Here is a 16,957-nt window from a genome sequence, read left to right on the forward strand (position 1 = left end):
AAATGTTGAAAATTACAAATAATTTACACTTATTTTTTTTCACATTATCCAAGTCTTTTCTGATAACTTTACTCTTTTAGCACTGTGATATTTAAATCAGAAGAGCCACAAAAATAATAAAAATTTTAACTTTTGATATGATATAAAGTGCTACTTGGAATCTATAAATCCCATTATCAGATTCATACAGTCAAATTTTAATGATTTTAACATTTGACTAAAACAACAACAACTTACATTTTTGAATACCATCAACCATATGATTTTAAGTTTGTACACAAAATTTGAATTTACATTAAAAATTGATTTCTTCGTTATTTTCATGGTTTTCTTGATATATAGTTTTGGAGTTTTCTATTTAAGTTTCATGTATTATGATCTGTTCTCTTAAAAAATTCTTTCAGTTGTATTTTATCTGAAGAAGATACTTGCTGACACTTTTCATCATCACATTGAATTTTAATAACATTAAATTAAGTTCTAATAATAAATTTATTATTAATTCTTTTATACGTGTTAAAAGAACGTTTGAAAAAGCTTAATACTTGAACTGTAGAATGACCACTTTGACTTGTATTAATAGATTAAAGATTAATCTTGAAAAATGCTGTTTTTTGGATTTTATCTATAGTTTATAGTTTAAAATTTATAGTTAGTTTAGGGTTTACAGTTTAAAATTTGTACACATGTTTTTTTTCTTTTTGAATTTCATTTGATATTCCAATTTCAATTTTGTAGTTTCTAAAGTTTGAAATGGAATTTGAAGAGTGTGTTGATAAAAATGCTATCCACTTAAAAAAATTGAAAGAAATTCATCCTGAATACCATATTTTACGGACTATAAGACGCACTTTTTTCTTCAAAAAATTGCCTCCAAAATTCAGGTGCGTCTTATAGGCATTTTTTAAAAAAATTTCTTAAAAATTAAGGTGCGTCTTATAGTCTGTAAAATACGGTAATGAATATTCTATTTTAAAAAAGTGTTTTTTAAGAAGATATTCATTTTAGATGCAATATTGAGAAAAATGAATAATTTTATTTTTATTAATTTAATTTTATTTTATTTATTTAAAAAAGTAAAGTATTATTATTTATTTTTTTAGTTGATTTTAAAAACTTATAGAAAAATTTAGTAGAAATATTCTATCATTTATATATTACATATTAGTTTTATATCTATACATTTTAAATGTGAATAAAGTTTTACATCAACATTTAAATTTCATTTAATAATTTATCATGGAATTATTTTATTTTATTTTATTTTATTTTATTCTATCAATTAAATATTTTTATTTTGAGTAAAGAGGATACATTTTTTTTTTTACAGGATGCTATTTATATTATTGCATCTCCCACTTTTAAAAATTCACTTTGTGGTCTTTGTGGGAATTATGATGATAATTATGAAAATGACTTAACTTTGCAAAATGGTAACATAGTATCTAATCCTGTTACTTTTGCTAACAGTTGGAGAAAAAAAGACAAAGGTAAAGTTGTAGTGTATGTCATAATAATAATAATGTTAATGGTTAATAAATAATAGTTAATGTTTAATAATTATGATTAAACCTTTCCAGCACTAATCTTTGATAAATGCTATTAAATCTTGCAGTTGCTTCACTCTGCCAGTTAAAAACTTATCATGAGTGTCATAAATATCACTTCCAATCAGAAGCTAAACAATTGGACTACAGGTTCATAATCTGTTAACCAAATTCTATGTTAGTTGAGCTCTTTCATTATGTGATATTTGACTACATAAATATTGTGATATAAAAACTCAAACTCTGGTAGCAATTTTGAATTCATCCCAACTGCATGTAGTTTTATACAATACTTCTTATGAGGTTTAGCATCAGTCTGAGCATCTTCAAACAAGTAATGTGCAATATTCTCAGTGAAGATGGATTCTAAACCCAGATCCTCGTCTACTGACGTGTTTACAGTTCAATAGTGCCATAACTATTTCTGAAGCTCACTTTTTATAATTTCTACAGATAAGGTTATTAATACTGTTTCTTTCATACACTCCAGCTTAGCTTTGTGTAATGTGCTTGTAGTATTTAAATCTTTCTTTCCCATTCCTTCTAAAGAGATAATTCTGAACAGGACAGGATCTTTCTTATAATGCACTTGACACTTAACAATCAACTTTTGCATTTTTGCCGTAGCTTTGGATTCTAGACATTTTAAATAAATCTTTTCTCATATATTCTTGACATTTTATCCTTAAATTGCATTGACTATGTAACAAGAATTGATTTCATAGTATTTCTAGTTTTATTTGCTATAATTTAGATTTAAGAATTTCATAAATTGTTGATTTATTTTTTATTATTAACTAAAGTTATAGAAGTTATGATTATAATAACTTAAATTTATTTTAGCTTGCCAGAATGTTATTAAGGAAATTAATTTTTGTCGTCATAATACAGAAGAAGATAATAAAATTTCAGAAACTGCAGCTGAGAAATGTCTTGCTTTAACTGACAAGGAATATGAATATTGTCATAAAGTAAAATTTTATTTAAATATTTTAATTTTTTAAAAAAAATTCTATTGAAGTATTTTGATATAAAATAGTATAATACTCATGCCAAATAATATTATTAGGAAGTAGAGTTCACTGTGTACAGCATTATTAATAATTTTCCTTTTCTAGCACTTTCAATGAATTATTTACAATCTACAGTACTTAGAGCCTGCAGCAATCAAAAGCTCCTCTTTATGTGGGAGTCTCTATTCATAACAACTTCAGAAACATGCAATGAACCCACTCTGAACTGCCCAACATATGGATTGTTCTACATAAGCGGTTAAACAGCGACCTACATCGTCTAACACACCGTTGACATGGACCAGAACCACGCATGCGCCGTATTACATCACACGTACTACATTGTACGTATTTGAAATTTGTGGTCGATTCATATCGAATGTGGTCCAAAGATTCATTTTATTTAAAATTCCATGTTCCTTCCATTTTGAATGTTTATGTTTGATTCAAAAAGTTTTATTTCACCTGAAGATGATGAAAATATATTCGTTGAAAGCACTAGAAAAGAAAAACTATTAATAATGCTGCACACAGTGAACTCTACTTCCTAATGAAGTATTTTGTTTTGATATTGAAATAATTTGAGAAAAGACTGAGTTAAATATACAAAATTCTGACTTTCATAAATTAAATGTAATGGAAAAGATTAATGTTTTTGAAAAGAGTTTAAAAAATATTGCTGTTAATAAATGTGATGATAAAACTCTTCTTATAGCTTGGTGGTGATTGTTTATAAATTTTAAATAATTTTAATTGTTATTTCTTTTATTTTATTTCAAATTCAGTTATGTAAGTTATTTTATTTGGAAGTTTGTTTAAAAGCAGTAAATAATCTCTGATGCTGAGCTCCTGGATTTCAAGTCAGTGAATAGTTTAACATAGCCTTAAAAGGTCATGTTGAAGACAACTTTTCTGACTTGAAAACACTAACTTTAATTTAACTATCAAGCAATGTAAGCAGTTTTAACAATATAAATATAAAAGATATACAATATAAATTTTCACTTAGATCAGAACTTTACCCATACACAAAATATAATTTATAAATTATATTAACATAAAAATTTATCTATATGCAAAATCTAAAACATTACTATAGAGCAATTAAAATTATGACAAAACATTTTTAGAATATTGTTGAATTCAAGGATTCAACATTTGTAAAATATAGATCATAACAAACAATTGCTATGCAATATACTTATTCTTTATAATTATTAAGAATACTATTATTCTTTGAAGTTCAAATAAATATGATTTTAAAATAATTTAATATCAAAAAATTAAAATAATAGCAAACTAATTCTCATTCCTGTCATCTATATTCAACCTTCTGCCATTCTTTTTTTCTTTGTAACTTGTTTATATAGAGTAGAAAATAATATTCTATCCTTTTCATTTATTGTTTCTGTAAAATTCCCGTGAATCTTACAATAGTAGTGCCTGAGAAGTGAATAGATCGATACTTAGTACATTACAGATTTATTTTACATATATCTTGTATATACAGAACAGGGTCTAACAAGAAAGAGGTCTCTGCCCTCGGTTACAGAGTTTATATATCGGGCGTCTCGCCCTCGGGCGCTGCGCCCGAGGGCGAGACATGACATGTAAAGGGCTCGACGCGCCCTTTACATGTCATGGTAAAGCACCACATGACATCCCTTCCCTCTTAGAAAGATACATAATCTTTCCAATATTTCGGAGGTTGTCTCATGCGTGGCTGACGGTCCTCTCTGGGGTTGCTGGTAGGTGCATCCAAACTCTGTTCCACTTCGTCTGGAGCTAGCTCTTCCACGTCCGACTTGTCATTGGGAGAAGACTTTTTGTTTGTCGGTTTGGCTGTAGTCTCCTCTGGAAAACGTGGTCGAATTTGGTCTGTATGTTGTTTAATTATCTGACCATCCTCTGTACGGGCTGAATAAGTAACATTTCCTCTCACATCCGTGATGTCAGCTGGAGTCCAGTTCTCGGTGGAATTGAAGCTTCGAACATAAACTGGATCACCCACTCGGAAGGCTCGATTCAGAGATTTCGTTTCTACTTTCTCACTGTTGCCTTCTTTCGTTGAGGGATAGCAATTATCTATGCAAGTCTGCAACTTCCGCCCCATCCGCAGTTCAGCTGGACTCACTCCCGTTGCCGACGACCATGTCACATGCTGTGATATTAGCATTCTCGCTAACTTCAATCCTATGTCAGCTCCTTTCATTTTCTTCAGAGTCTGCTTTGTAAATTGCACCATCCTCTCCGCTTGTCCGTTAGACGATGGATGAAAGGGTGCCGTAGTGATATGTTGAATACCGTTGTTATTAAGAAAATTGCGAAACTCGCAAGATGTAAAGGCAGTGCCTTTATCTGATACGATCACTGTTGGTATTCTGTGCGTGGCGAACAGTTTCTGCAACACTTTAATCACTCCATTTGCAGATGTCGACGGCACTATATCCACTTCCAACCACTTGGATCTGGCATCCACCACTATGAAAAATATTTTGCCCTGAAAGGGACCAGAAAAATCTATGTGGAGCCTATTCCACGGAGCTTTCTCCGGTTCCCAAGTGGATATTATCTTGGGAGGGTTACGTTGGACTGCTTGACAGCTCGCACATGACCTAACTAATTTCTCAATGTCGATGTCCAGGCCTGGCCACCAGATGTAACTCCTAGCCAGTGCCTTCATCTTAACAATACCCGAGTGTGTGACGTGCAACATATTGAGACATATTTTCCGTTGATGGGGAGGAATTATGATACGACTTCCCCATAGCAAACATCCTTTATGGATTGACAGTTCTACACTTCTGTTTTCGAATGGTTGAAAAAGGCCTGAAGTTTTCTGCTTGGGCCAGCCATTCACAACCCAAGTCTTCACCCTAGATAAGATTGGGTCTTTATCGGTTGCTAGAGCTAATTTTCTAGCTGACAGAGATGGAAACTCCATGACGTCTATAAGGAAGATGTCTCTCTCGTTCTGTTGTTGCTCTGGGACTTCGACCACCGGAAGACGACTCAACGCGTACGCGTTTTGTATAGATTTTCCTTGTCTGTAGACGAGTGTGTAGTCATATGCTGACAGGAGGTTATTCTATCGGAGCATCCGGGGTGAGATGATGCTTGGAGTCAGTCTGGATGACGATAGTAAGGCAAGAAGAGGTTTGTGATCGGTCTGTATTTCCACTTGCCGTTCGTAGATATAGTCGTGAAATTTCTTAACTCCCGCCACGATTGCCAAGGCCTCTGTCTATCTGCGTAGTTACATTCTGTTGCTGATAGCGTACGTGAATAGTATGCAATGGGTGCCTTACTTCTGTCTGGCATGCGGTGGTTAAGGACAGCTCCAATACCGTAAGGTGACGCATCACATGTTAGCACTAACAGTTTTTTTGAGTCGAAGTGCGTTAGTATGGCGTCTGATGTCAACAATGATTTGACGGCCTTAAACGCTTTTTTGTGTCTGGGCCCCTACTCCCACGGTGTGTTCGCATGAAGACGATGCAAAGGTTCCGCAACCGTGGCTTTGTTTTTTAGAAAAACATGATAAAAATTAACTAGTCCCAGGAACCTTGAAGCTCTCTTTTGTTAGATGGTACAGGACTGTGCCAAACTGCCCGGACATTCTCCTCCGAGAGATGAATTCCGTTTGCATCTATCTTAAACCCCAAAAATGTTACACTTATAATGCATTTCTGTGTTTTAATGCACAAGCCCGATGATTGGAATCTCTCTAGAACCTGCCTAACCTTATGTAGCAGATTTTCCTCAGATTTAGCCACAATGAGAATATCATCGAAGTATGGGATTACCCCTTCTACTCCTACAAGTTGTTCGATAAATGCTTGGAAAATCCCCGGCGCCGCGTTGATACCAAATTGTAATCTATTGACCTTAAAAGCCCCTTTGTGTGTAATAATCATTTCAGCTCTCGCTGTATCATCATCTACTGTGAGCTGCTGATATGCCTGGGCCAGATCAAGTTTGGCAAATACTTTTGCATGTCCTAAATCTGCCAACAAGTGATTGATTGCTGGAATGGGATAAGCGGTGGGCCGCAGTGCTTTATTAAGTGTAATTTTATAATCCCCACAGATGCGTACCGATCCATCTTGCTTCAAAATCGGCACAATGGGTGTAGCCCACTCAGGATCTGTTATCGGCTCTAAAATTCCCTGCTTGACCCATTTCTCAAGTTCGTCGTCAACCTTTTGACGAATCCCCAATGGTACGCGCCTTGCCTTTAATCTGATAGGCGTTACGTTCGGGTCTAATTTAATTGAAATCGGTTGGCCCTTATATGTTCCTAACCCCTCTTTGAATACACTTGGAAACTCTTCCATCAACTCCTGGATTCGATCTCGGGAAATGCGATATACATCTGAGACACATATCCCTAACTCTTTGAACCAGGTTCTCCCTAGCAAACTTATGTTGTTTCCCCTGGCCACGATTAGTGGAAGTTCTCGGGTGAAGTTGTTGTATGTGACCTTCACTTGGCATTGGCCGGCAATTCGAACTTGTTTCTTTGAGTACCCACGCAAAATGGTACGGAAAGGGTATAACTTTGGAGAATTGTTACCAAAAATCTTGTTAAACGTGTCTTCTGACACAATAGTATACGGAGATCCTGAATCTACTTAGAACCGACTACTCTTCCCGTTAATTTTGACTAACACAGTGATAGCTTCGGTCAACAAAGGATCAGCTACTTGATTCACGTGGACCCCTGATTTGACTACTTTTTCCGTTTGAGACGAAATGGAAAAAGAATGTTTCTCTGAACGGCATACCTTCTGAATATGACCCGGATTTTTACAAAGGAAACATTTGCTTTTTCGGTACAGGCATTCTTTGCGATTATGCTTCCCACCGCAGCCTTTACAGACTTTTATTGACTCAGGGTAGCTTGGTTGTCCCTTACTCTTAAAATTGACCCTATTATATTCTTGATGCATTCGCGAGCGTTCAATGCCCGGTTCCCCTTTGTTCTGGATTAGACCTACTTCAGTTTCAGTGCACGCGTTAGGCCTAACTTCTTTTGTGTAACGAACAGCGGCTTCAGCTGCTAAGGCCTCTTCCTGTGCCTCTAAAAACGATAGGTTTTTTCGAGCGAAGAGGCGACGTTGGAGCATCTCGTCCAACAGACCACAAACTAATCTATCACATAACATTTCCTCTAAGTGAGGACTGAATTTGCAAAATTCTGCGAGTCTACGCAACTCCGCAATATAGATAGACAGAGATTCTCTCACCTTTTGATCACTTCTATAAAATTGATTCATACGAACAATTCGTGAGGGTTGAGGGGCGAAATGTGACCTTAAGATGTCTTTCAGTTCTTGAAAGGATTTCGTGGCTGGCAAGTTGGGAGACAAAAGAGACCTCAATAGGTTGTACGTTTCTTGTCCACATGCCGTCAGCAGAATAGCTTTTTTCCTCTCTGTCTTCTATATTGTTAGCAGTTAGATATGCGTCGAGCCTCTCAGCATAAGGAATCCACTCACTTGGGTGTGTAGGGTCAAACTCTTCCAGACAGCCGAAGGTAGCCATTGATCTTGCTCCACGTGGTACCGGTGAAGATCGTGCTATTTCTATTTCCTCAGGACTTATTCTCAATCCAATCCCATCCTCGTCGCCAGATGTAAAATTTCTGTGAATCTTACAATAGTAGTGCCTGAGAAGTGAATAGATACGATACTTAGTACATTACAGATTTATTTTACATATATCTTGTATATACAGAACAGGGTCTAACAAGAAAGAGGTCACTGCCCTCGGTTACAGAGTTTATATATCGGGCGTCTCGCCCTCAGGCGCTGCGCTCGATGCGCCCTTTACTTGTCGTGGTAAAGCACCACATGACAGTATCTGTTTTACAATTTTTGCTTTGCACAAATTCACTTTGTAGCAAGAGTGCTCTCTTGCTACAAAATAAATTTATAAAAAGTAACTCTCAAAAAAGACTGAAAAGACAGAAAAACACTTGACAAGGTTGACAATCTCAATGATGAGTCTGATTCCACTCCTTCCCTTTCTTATGTATGTGATTGACAATTATATTTTAATAAACAATATATCCATTCTCAATGTCTAGTTCTAGGGAGACATAGACAGCTGCTTTGTGACACACAGAAAAAGTGCAATATAGGGCACATGGTGTAATGTGGTGCCCTATATTGCACTTTTTCTTTGTGTCACAAAACAGCTGTCTTTTTAATTTTAATTCTACTTAAATGTATTCAATAAACTTTTTTTTTTTTTACTAGAAAAAGATATACAATACTTCTTATACATTGAGAAAAATTTTTAATTTTCAGTTAGTTGATCCACATCTGTATTTAGAAGCATGCAAAACAGACTGTTGTGATCGAAGTGGTAAAGATGGTTGTGAATGTAGCAGTTTAAGTGAATATTTTCGTGAATGTGCACGTTTACACGGAAACAAAAATACTGCATGGAGAAAACGTGCTTTATGTAGTAAGTTAGAAGTTTATTAAATTATTTTCTAGTTTTTAAAATTTGAATTTATATATATATATATTTTTTAATATAAATATAAAAATTAAAAAACATGCATGCATGTTTTTTTAATGTCATTTGTTGATTTTTAAGTTGTTAACCATCTGACTCTAGTTGGATTATTAAAAAAGGATTTTGTACTGACCCAAGTTTATTTGTATGGTCAAAATTTGATTTATTCAACAATTTTTTCCTTGGAACTTTGTTAATCATTTTTTAAAGTTGTTTTATAATTGGCTACTAGTTTCATTACTTTGTAGGGATTAAATATTGTCATGTTCTCTGTTTCTGACAACTTTATTCTTTATTTTCTATGATAAAAACAATTTATCTTTAATTTTTTCTGTTTCTTTATTATGTGAAATTTTAAAGTAACCTATATTTCAAATATAGACTGCCATGCAGATGACAAATTGTTATCATTTCTGTAATTGATGCAATGCTGTCTACTGTGGGTTTGTAAATTTTTACAGCCTCTAAGTATCTGAGGATAAAAAGATATTCTAGATAATCTAATCATTGCTTATCAAACCAATGTTAGATTTACAAAGAATAATTTAAATCACTATGTAGATGTAGAAAGTATTATGAAGCAAAGTGAAAAGCTGAGACTGTATTGCCCAAGATAGTTAGAATGGAATAAAAATATAATTGTTATAAAGAAAGAACTTGAAAAATTGTTAAATGATCTCAAAATGTCCTTATAAACACAAATTTCTTCCTCTTTATTATCAGTTTAATCATTAATAGGGATTAGATGTTTTAATTAGAGTAATTGCTTTTACAAATGACGAAACACATTTTGAGGCAACTGGAAGATAGATACTGTTTTTATGATGCTGTTCATTAGTAAAACAGTTTGAAGTATATGGTAGAAAAACCTTATGAATTTGACACAGAATATAACTTCAGTAATAAGAACACAGAAGAAATCCAATATTTAATTATTTAGCTCAGAAAAAAAGCTATAAAAACTGTTGTGGATATCAAAAAATATAATGTTCTTTGTAAACTTTTTTGTAAGAATAAATTTTTTTAATTCATAACAGTTCATAATTCATGAAAATTAGAATTATCAATATGACAATTCTAATTACTATATGAATAATATTTTGTCATTATTGAGTATATTTTTGTATATACTCAAAAGTAAAAAAAAATTTGCTATGACAACGATATTAATTTCCATATTTATAAACATTGGAGCTATTATTTTGTCTCATAATATGAAAATGTTTTAATATCTTTATTTGTAGATGTACAATGTGAAAATGGCACTGTATTTCAAGATTGTGGTAGTGCATGTCCTGCAACTTGTGAAAATTTAGAACCAGTATGTTTAATGAAAATGTGTGTTGATGGCTGTCATTGTCCTGAAGGAATGGTTCTTCATGAAAATCATTGTATTTTAAGGAGTGAATGTCCTTGTGAACATAATAATCATTGGTATCCAAATGGTGAGCAGCTTCAAGTGGATTGTAATGTCTGGTATGTTTACATTCTGTAGTATTTGCTGTTATCATAATTTTGTGTTGATAATTCTTGAGTTATTTTTGTTTAAGAGTCAATTTGCAAGTGAGGTATGGTTTATGCAATGATGTGAGTTATCTGCTGATTTTAACTCATAATTACAAATTTATTAAACAGTTTTTTCCTTTGTCTAAACTTACCAAGACCATTTTTTGAAAATGTGAAAAATTCTTTACATGCTATGGACATTCATCTGTCATCACAAGTTTTTCCAAAATTTTCAGACATGTATATGCATCATCTCTAGTTCTTTACATTTTGTCTTTTCATTCCACTTTATCTGATACTTCTACTTGAACTTTAATCTTAAAAGTTTACAATAATGTTTTCTTCTGCGTATTAACCCTCACAGAATTATTTAGAACAGGGATGGGCAACCCGCAGCCCTCAGGCCTCATGCAGCCCACGTTGCATAAAATATGAATAAATGTAGCTCATCTTTAACTGCGTGACTTATCAATACCCAACTCGTACCACCTTATATAACCAGCCTTGTTTAAAAGAATCTAACTAACGTTTTCGATCATGTTTAACGACTTTCTTCAGGTTAGAACATCGAAAAAATCGAACATAAGAACATTTAGCAGTAACGGCCACTCGTTTGGAACGTTTTAAGAAGAACATTTAAATAGGATGGCATGCGCCATCTCTACGTCGATGAGTATTAAATAATATGATACAGGAGAATAATGTAAAGATAGATAACAAACAGTGAACAATAATAATAAAAAATATATGCCTCGTGGGGATATTGAAAATAAAATACTAACAGAATATGGTGCGTGCTGAACATCTCATATACCGAGGGAAGGGTAGGGGCTGTGCGGAGACTGACCGGCGGGTTCAGCGTAAGCTTCTGCAAATCCGCCTTTCTGGCGTTTACGTGTCGCCTGAGCACCAGGCCGTAGATATTTTACTAGCCTCTCGGAAGTTTATGGATTGCCCTTTCTGGCTAGCTTTGTAGATATGCCATGCCTCTGTATACCGTAGGTGCTTTATGTTACGAACTGTTTGTATTAGTCTTGCTTGGGCCCATTCGGCTTGGACTTCCTGGGGATCTGCTAGGACATAAGTCGCCAGCGCAGTGCAAGGCTGTTCGTTTCTTATGTTTCTTTGATGTTCCGCTAGCCTTTCCTTGAGTGATCTTCTGGTGGCACCAATGTAAAATAATTTATTCTGCCTCCGTGCGTCCGTAATCGGGATTTTGTAAACTCCTGGGAGGGAATTAGTGTCCGAGGGGTCTTTATCAGCTCTTAATAGTTGGTATATAGTGTGACTCCTTTTGTATATTATTCTTTTGTTTGTAGCATTTCCTATGCGTCTATATATGCCGCTCAGTGCCGCTCTATAGTCCATCAACGTAAACTCCTCTGTGTTTAGGAGGTTTCTCTTCTTAGTGTGTGTCGTGGTGAGGCTAGTGATGGCTTTGTGACTGATCCCGTGCTTCTTAGCTAGCTTCATGATGTAATTCATCTCCTTATTTTCGTCTTGGGTGCTACTGCAGTGTGTGTGTGCTCGAGCGGCGAGCGCTCTGAATGCTGCGAGTTTATATGCTGGCGGGTCGTGCGAGTTCCATGGGATGAATATTGGGTTGTAAGTGGGCTTTCTGTATACTTTAGTGTGGAAAACTCCTAGGCTAGTAAAATATCTACGGCCTGGCGCTCAGGCGACACGTAAACGCCAGAAAGGCGGATTTGCAAAAGCTTACGCTGAACCCGCCGGTCAGTCTCCGCACAGCCCCTACTCTTCCCTCGGTATATGAGATGTTCAGCACGCACCATATTCTGTTAGTATTTTATTTTCAATATCCCCACGAGGCATATATTTTTTATTATTATTGTTCACTGTTTGTTATCTATCTTTACATTATTCTCCTGTATTGTATTATTTAATACTCATCGACGTAGAGATGGCGCATGCCATCCTATTTAAATGTTCCTCTTAAAACGTTCCAAACGAGCGGCCGTTACTGCTAAACGTTCTTATGTTCGATTTTTTCGATGTTCTAACCTGAAGAAGGTCGTTAAACAGGATCGAAAACGTTAGTTAGATTCTTTTAAACAAGGCTGCTTATATAAGGTGGTACGAGTTGGGTATTGATATGAATAAATATATCAATTTCCCAGCTTAAGGAAGTATGCAGCAAAAATTCAAACATTATTTTCTACAACTTATGTATGTGAATAGTTTTTCTGCCATAAATTTAGTAAAAATTAAAACAAGAAATTGGCTAACAGACATATTGAAACTAATTTGAATCTAGCAGTGATTAATATTTAACCAAATATTTCTGATATATTACATTTACATCAGTTCCAGAAGCTAAATTAAGTATACATATGCTAATTTATAATTATATATGAATGAATAATTATGATTTACTGGCATTTTTTTTCTTTCTTTTCTTTTGTATGCGTCCTACGTCAGTTCAAAAGTTTTGAAATGCAGCCCTTACATAGAAAAAGATTGCCCATCCCTGATTTAGAATTGTTCAGCTTCTGTTTAGAAGCTGAACAATTGGTTTTCAAACTTGTGTTAATGGATGTCATGACATTAAAACTTTTTCTGTTTAATTTATTTGTTTATTTTAGCATTTATAATTATTATTAATAAAATATAACTCTGCCATGGAGGAGTGATGTAATATCATTACACATACTGATTCCTAGCCTGTATGAATGAGAAGGGTTGATGTTTACCAGACATCAATTCTCAGCATCATCATCAGGCTAGTAAGTTCAATAATATTAGGGTGTAACCCATAGGTGATGTGCAATAGAAATACCTGGCTGCTGTGAGAGGTGGGAAAGGGTTTTTCTGACCATTAGAGCATTGAAATGAAAAGCAATCAGTCCAAAAGGAGAGGTGGCAATCTAGAATATTGGTACTTTAGTAGGAAAAAGTGCAGAACTGGTGTAAGTAGAGATTATTTGTCGGAAAGAGACAAGATGGAAAGGAGAAAAAGCTAGAAAATTGGGAAAGGGTTTTAAATTATGGTACAATGGCAAGAGTGTAATGAGGAGTAGTGTAGGTTTTCAGCCTGATTTACAGTCAAACTTCAGGAATGTAGACCTTAATTTGGATTATAAATCAGTCTGAAAAGATTTGCCCATGCATCAAATATTCCTGGAAAGAAAAAAGGTTGTTTGTTTGATATTTTGAACTGTTTCCAACTTTTTCTTATAGAATAGTAGAATAAAATAATAACATTTCACAAATCTTTTTGAGTAAATCTCTCAACAACTTAGATGTAATAATTTTAAAATTTAATTATTATCATGAAGATTCTTAACAGATATTTTGAAGTAATATTAAATGCATACATTTTTAGTAATGGCACCAATATTATCATGAGAATAAGATTTCTTATATTATTAATTGAATTGCTAATTTTTCCAAGCAGAAATATTGTATGTAGTTAATTAAAATACTTTCAAACAACCAAAGTTTTGCAATACTTCATGCTATTTGTTACAATTAATACCAAAAAACTTGTTATATTGTTAAATATGCAGGTTTTTGAGCCTATAAATGAATATAATCATAGCATACACTTGTGAGAACGGGAGGATTTGGTCTACTTTGTTCCATATATAGAATGGAAATTTAAATAAAAGAAGATTCAGAAAAATCCTTCTTGGTCAGTCCTGACACTAGCTAGGATTATCTATTTCACATTCTAACTCACAATTTAAATTATATTATTCTTGAAGTGGCTAAAGAATAATCTTAAATGACTGGAACTTTAGAAGGGTTTACCTTAAATGTTAAATGACATAAGATACATGGAATACGTGAATTACATGGGTTAAGTGGGCCAATGATGAAGTTAGGCATTAAATTAACTAAACAACAAATAATCATATAACTTATTTATTATAAGCAATTATAACTCTTATATATACATATAAATGAAACTATGATAAAACAGAATGATTAAGTTCAACAATCAAATATGTGAGAATATCTAACTCTAAACCTCTAAGTCTATCCTGATGAGAGAGAGTTTACATAAAATAATCATATTACGAGGGCTATTTTTTAAATAAGGTCCATTTGTGAATGAAAGTGAGAATAATGCGCAATCACGGCGGTATGCATGTGCTTCTGCTCTGAGCAAGCTTGGCGCGTGTTTTGAAGCCATTTGCAGCCGTATCATCTGTCTGTATGCTGAGCTGTAGAAGTTTAAAATGTTTAAGAAAATTGAGTCTCCCGCCGACTGTGAGATACAATCTGTTATTTGATTCTTGAATGCAAGAAACTTGGCAGCAGCGGAAATTCACCATCAGATTTGTGAAGTTTATGGTGATAATGCTATGAGTGACAGTAAAGTTCGAAAATGGGTAAGAATGTTCAAGGATGGGCGAGTTAATGTGCATGATGAGTCACGCTCTGGCCGACCTTCTCTGATTTCTGAAGATTTGATTCGTGATGTGGATAACAAAATTCGAGAGGACCGACGATTCACGATTTCAACGTTATCAATTGAATTTCCACAGATTTCAAGATCAGTTTTGTATACCATTGTTTCGGAGAAACTGAATTATCGAAAATTGTTTTCTCGGTGCGTTCCAAGACTGCTTTCTGACGATCACCAAACAAAAAGATTAAACAGTGCTTTATCGTTTTGACTCGATACGATCATCCACACAGTCCAGACCTTGCACCCAGTGATTTTCACTTGTTTCGATACTTAAAAGAGTTCCTTGGTGGTCAACATTTCAACGACGAAGAAGTGAAAACTGCAGTCGTGGATTGGGCTTCTTGACAGCCGGCAGATTTCTTTGAAGTTGGAATTCAAAAAATTGTTGAGCGGTATGACAAATGTTTAAACAAAATGGAAATTATGTACAAAAGTAGATAAAAGTATGTAGAATATGGAAAAAAATATATTTTAATGATATTTACAGTATTTTTCTTCTTATTAAAAAACAGACCTTATTTAAAAAATAGCCTTCGTACCTATAATGGAGTGTCCTTGGGACGAGCAGAGATGATGAACCAGGAGAGGGATAAGTGCATTGGCTAAAGCATTGAGCACCAAGCAAGAACATCAAAACAAGAGCAAGTTGGAAGGTGATCTCTTACCTTTTTATGCTGAATTCTGTCCAATAGGATTATTGGAAAATCACACTATGCTTCCAACGTGTGATGGACGTCAGACGGTCTTGCGGATAGAAGAGTGAAACATTGCGCTCAAACTATCAGTTTTGGAGGAACTAAACTGTTTCCTCTCTGTATCAAAAAGGAAGTTTCCTTTTTTAACATAGATTGATAATTTTTCTATCAAAAGAATTTTAAAATATTATTATTTTAACAATTTTGTTAAAATAAATTCTTTAACTCCAAATTCTCACACACTAGATGGTTTATATATTTTTGTTTCATATATCTTTATCTATTATTTAATAAAAATTTATTTCTTGTAGAATTTCATATATTATTTTTTATTTATTCAGTCTTTGTGAAAGTGGAAAGTGGAAATGCACTAAAGAAATCTGTTCTGCAGTTTGTTCATCAGTTGGAGATTCTCATTTTATAACTTTTGATGGAAAACAGTATGATTATATAGGTCAGTGTACATATTATTTAGTGTATCTTGATGATGGATACACAATTGAACAAGAAAATACAGCTTGCATTGGCGATTTAACTAATCATAATGCAAAAGAATCAATTTTCTCTTGTAAAAAAAGCATTACATTGAGAACACCACAAGGGACAGTAGTTAAAATGAAACAAGGAATGGAGGTGAGTAATTTCATAAAATAATTCACAAATAACTGAATTTTATAAATTGTTTACTTAAAATTAAAAATCAATTGGAATTTATGATGTATTGTTTAAATACAAATTTTTTTAAATAATATGTAATTAAAATTTTGATTAAATACTTTTATTAGATAATTTGTCAATTGTTCAATAAATACAAATTAAATCTTCTAAACAGTGAAACAATGACTCTATGCTATTCAGTTACACAAACTAAGCAGATCATTATTTAATCCTGTGGAGGTTGTGGTATATTTGTTTGATATAATAATAAAAAATTGCTTTAAAATGTGTGTTAGTTATCAAAAGTTTAAATGAAAAACATTTATTACATTTTTAATTGAAGATGTTAATTGTTTTTTAAATTACAAGAAGAAACATTAACTTTTAACAGAGTTTAATAAAAAACGTCACAAAAATAAATTGAAATAAAATCTGTAATAATTGATTTACAAGTAGCCTGTAGTCAATATTCTCAGTTTATGAACATGTTAGTTGATAAAGTGAGAATATTGACTATATATCTTAATATATGCATAACTTATTGACTATATATGTATTAATATGCTAACATATTAT

The 16,957-nt window shown here is 33.5% G+C and overlaps 1 protein-coding gene across 1 annotated transcript in view; it reads left to right on the forward strand.

The window, feature by feature from the left end:
* Positions 1-16,957, forward strand: part of LOC136972710 (uncharacterized) — a 300,363-nt gene that overhangs the window by 88,789 nt on the left and 194,617 nt on the right. Inside the window, exons 78-82 of the mRNA XM_067267318.1 lie at positions 1,331-1,490; positions 2,391-2,518; positions 8,875-9,034; positions 10,333-10,564; positions 16,066-16,357. Coding sequence (XP_067123419.1) covers positions 1,331-1,490; positions 2,391-2,518; positions 8,875-9,034; positions 10,333-10,564; positions 16,066-16,357 — 972 coding nt within the window. The remainder of the gene's footprint in view (positions 1-1,330; positions 1,491-2,390; positions 2,519-8,874; positions 9,035-10,332; positions 10,565-16,065; positions 16,358-16,957) is intronic.

Source organism: Centruroides vittatus, unplaced genomic scaffold (assembly GCF_030686945.1).
Source record: "Centruroides vittatus isolate TY-2023 unplaced genomic scaffold, ASM3068694v2 contig_301, whole genome shotgun sequence".
Lineage (NCBI taxonomy): Eukaryota > Metazoa > Arthropoda > Arachnida > Scorpiones > Buthidae > Centruroides > Centruroides vittatus.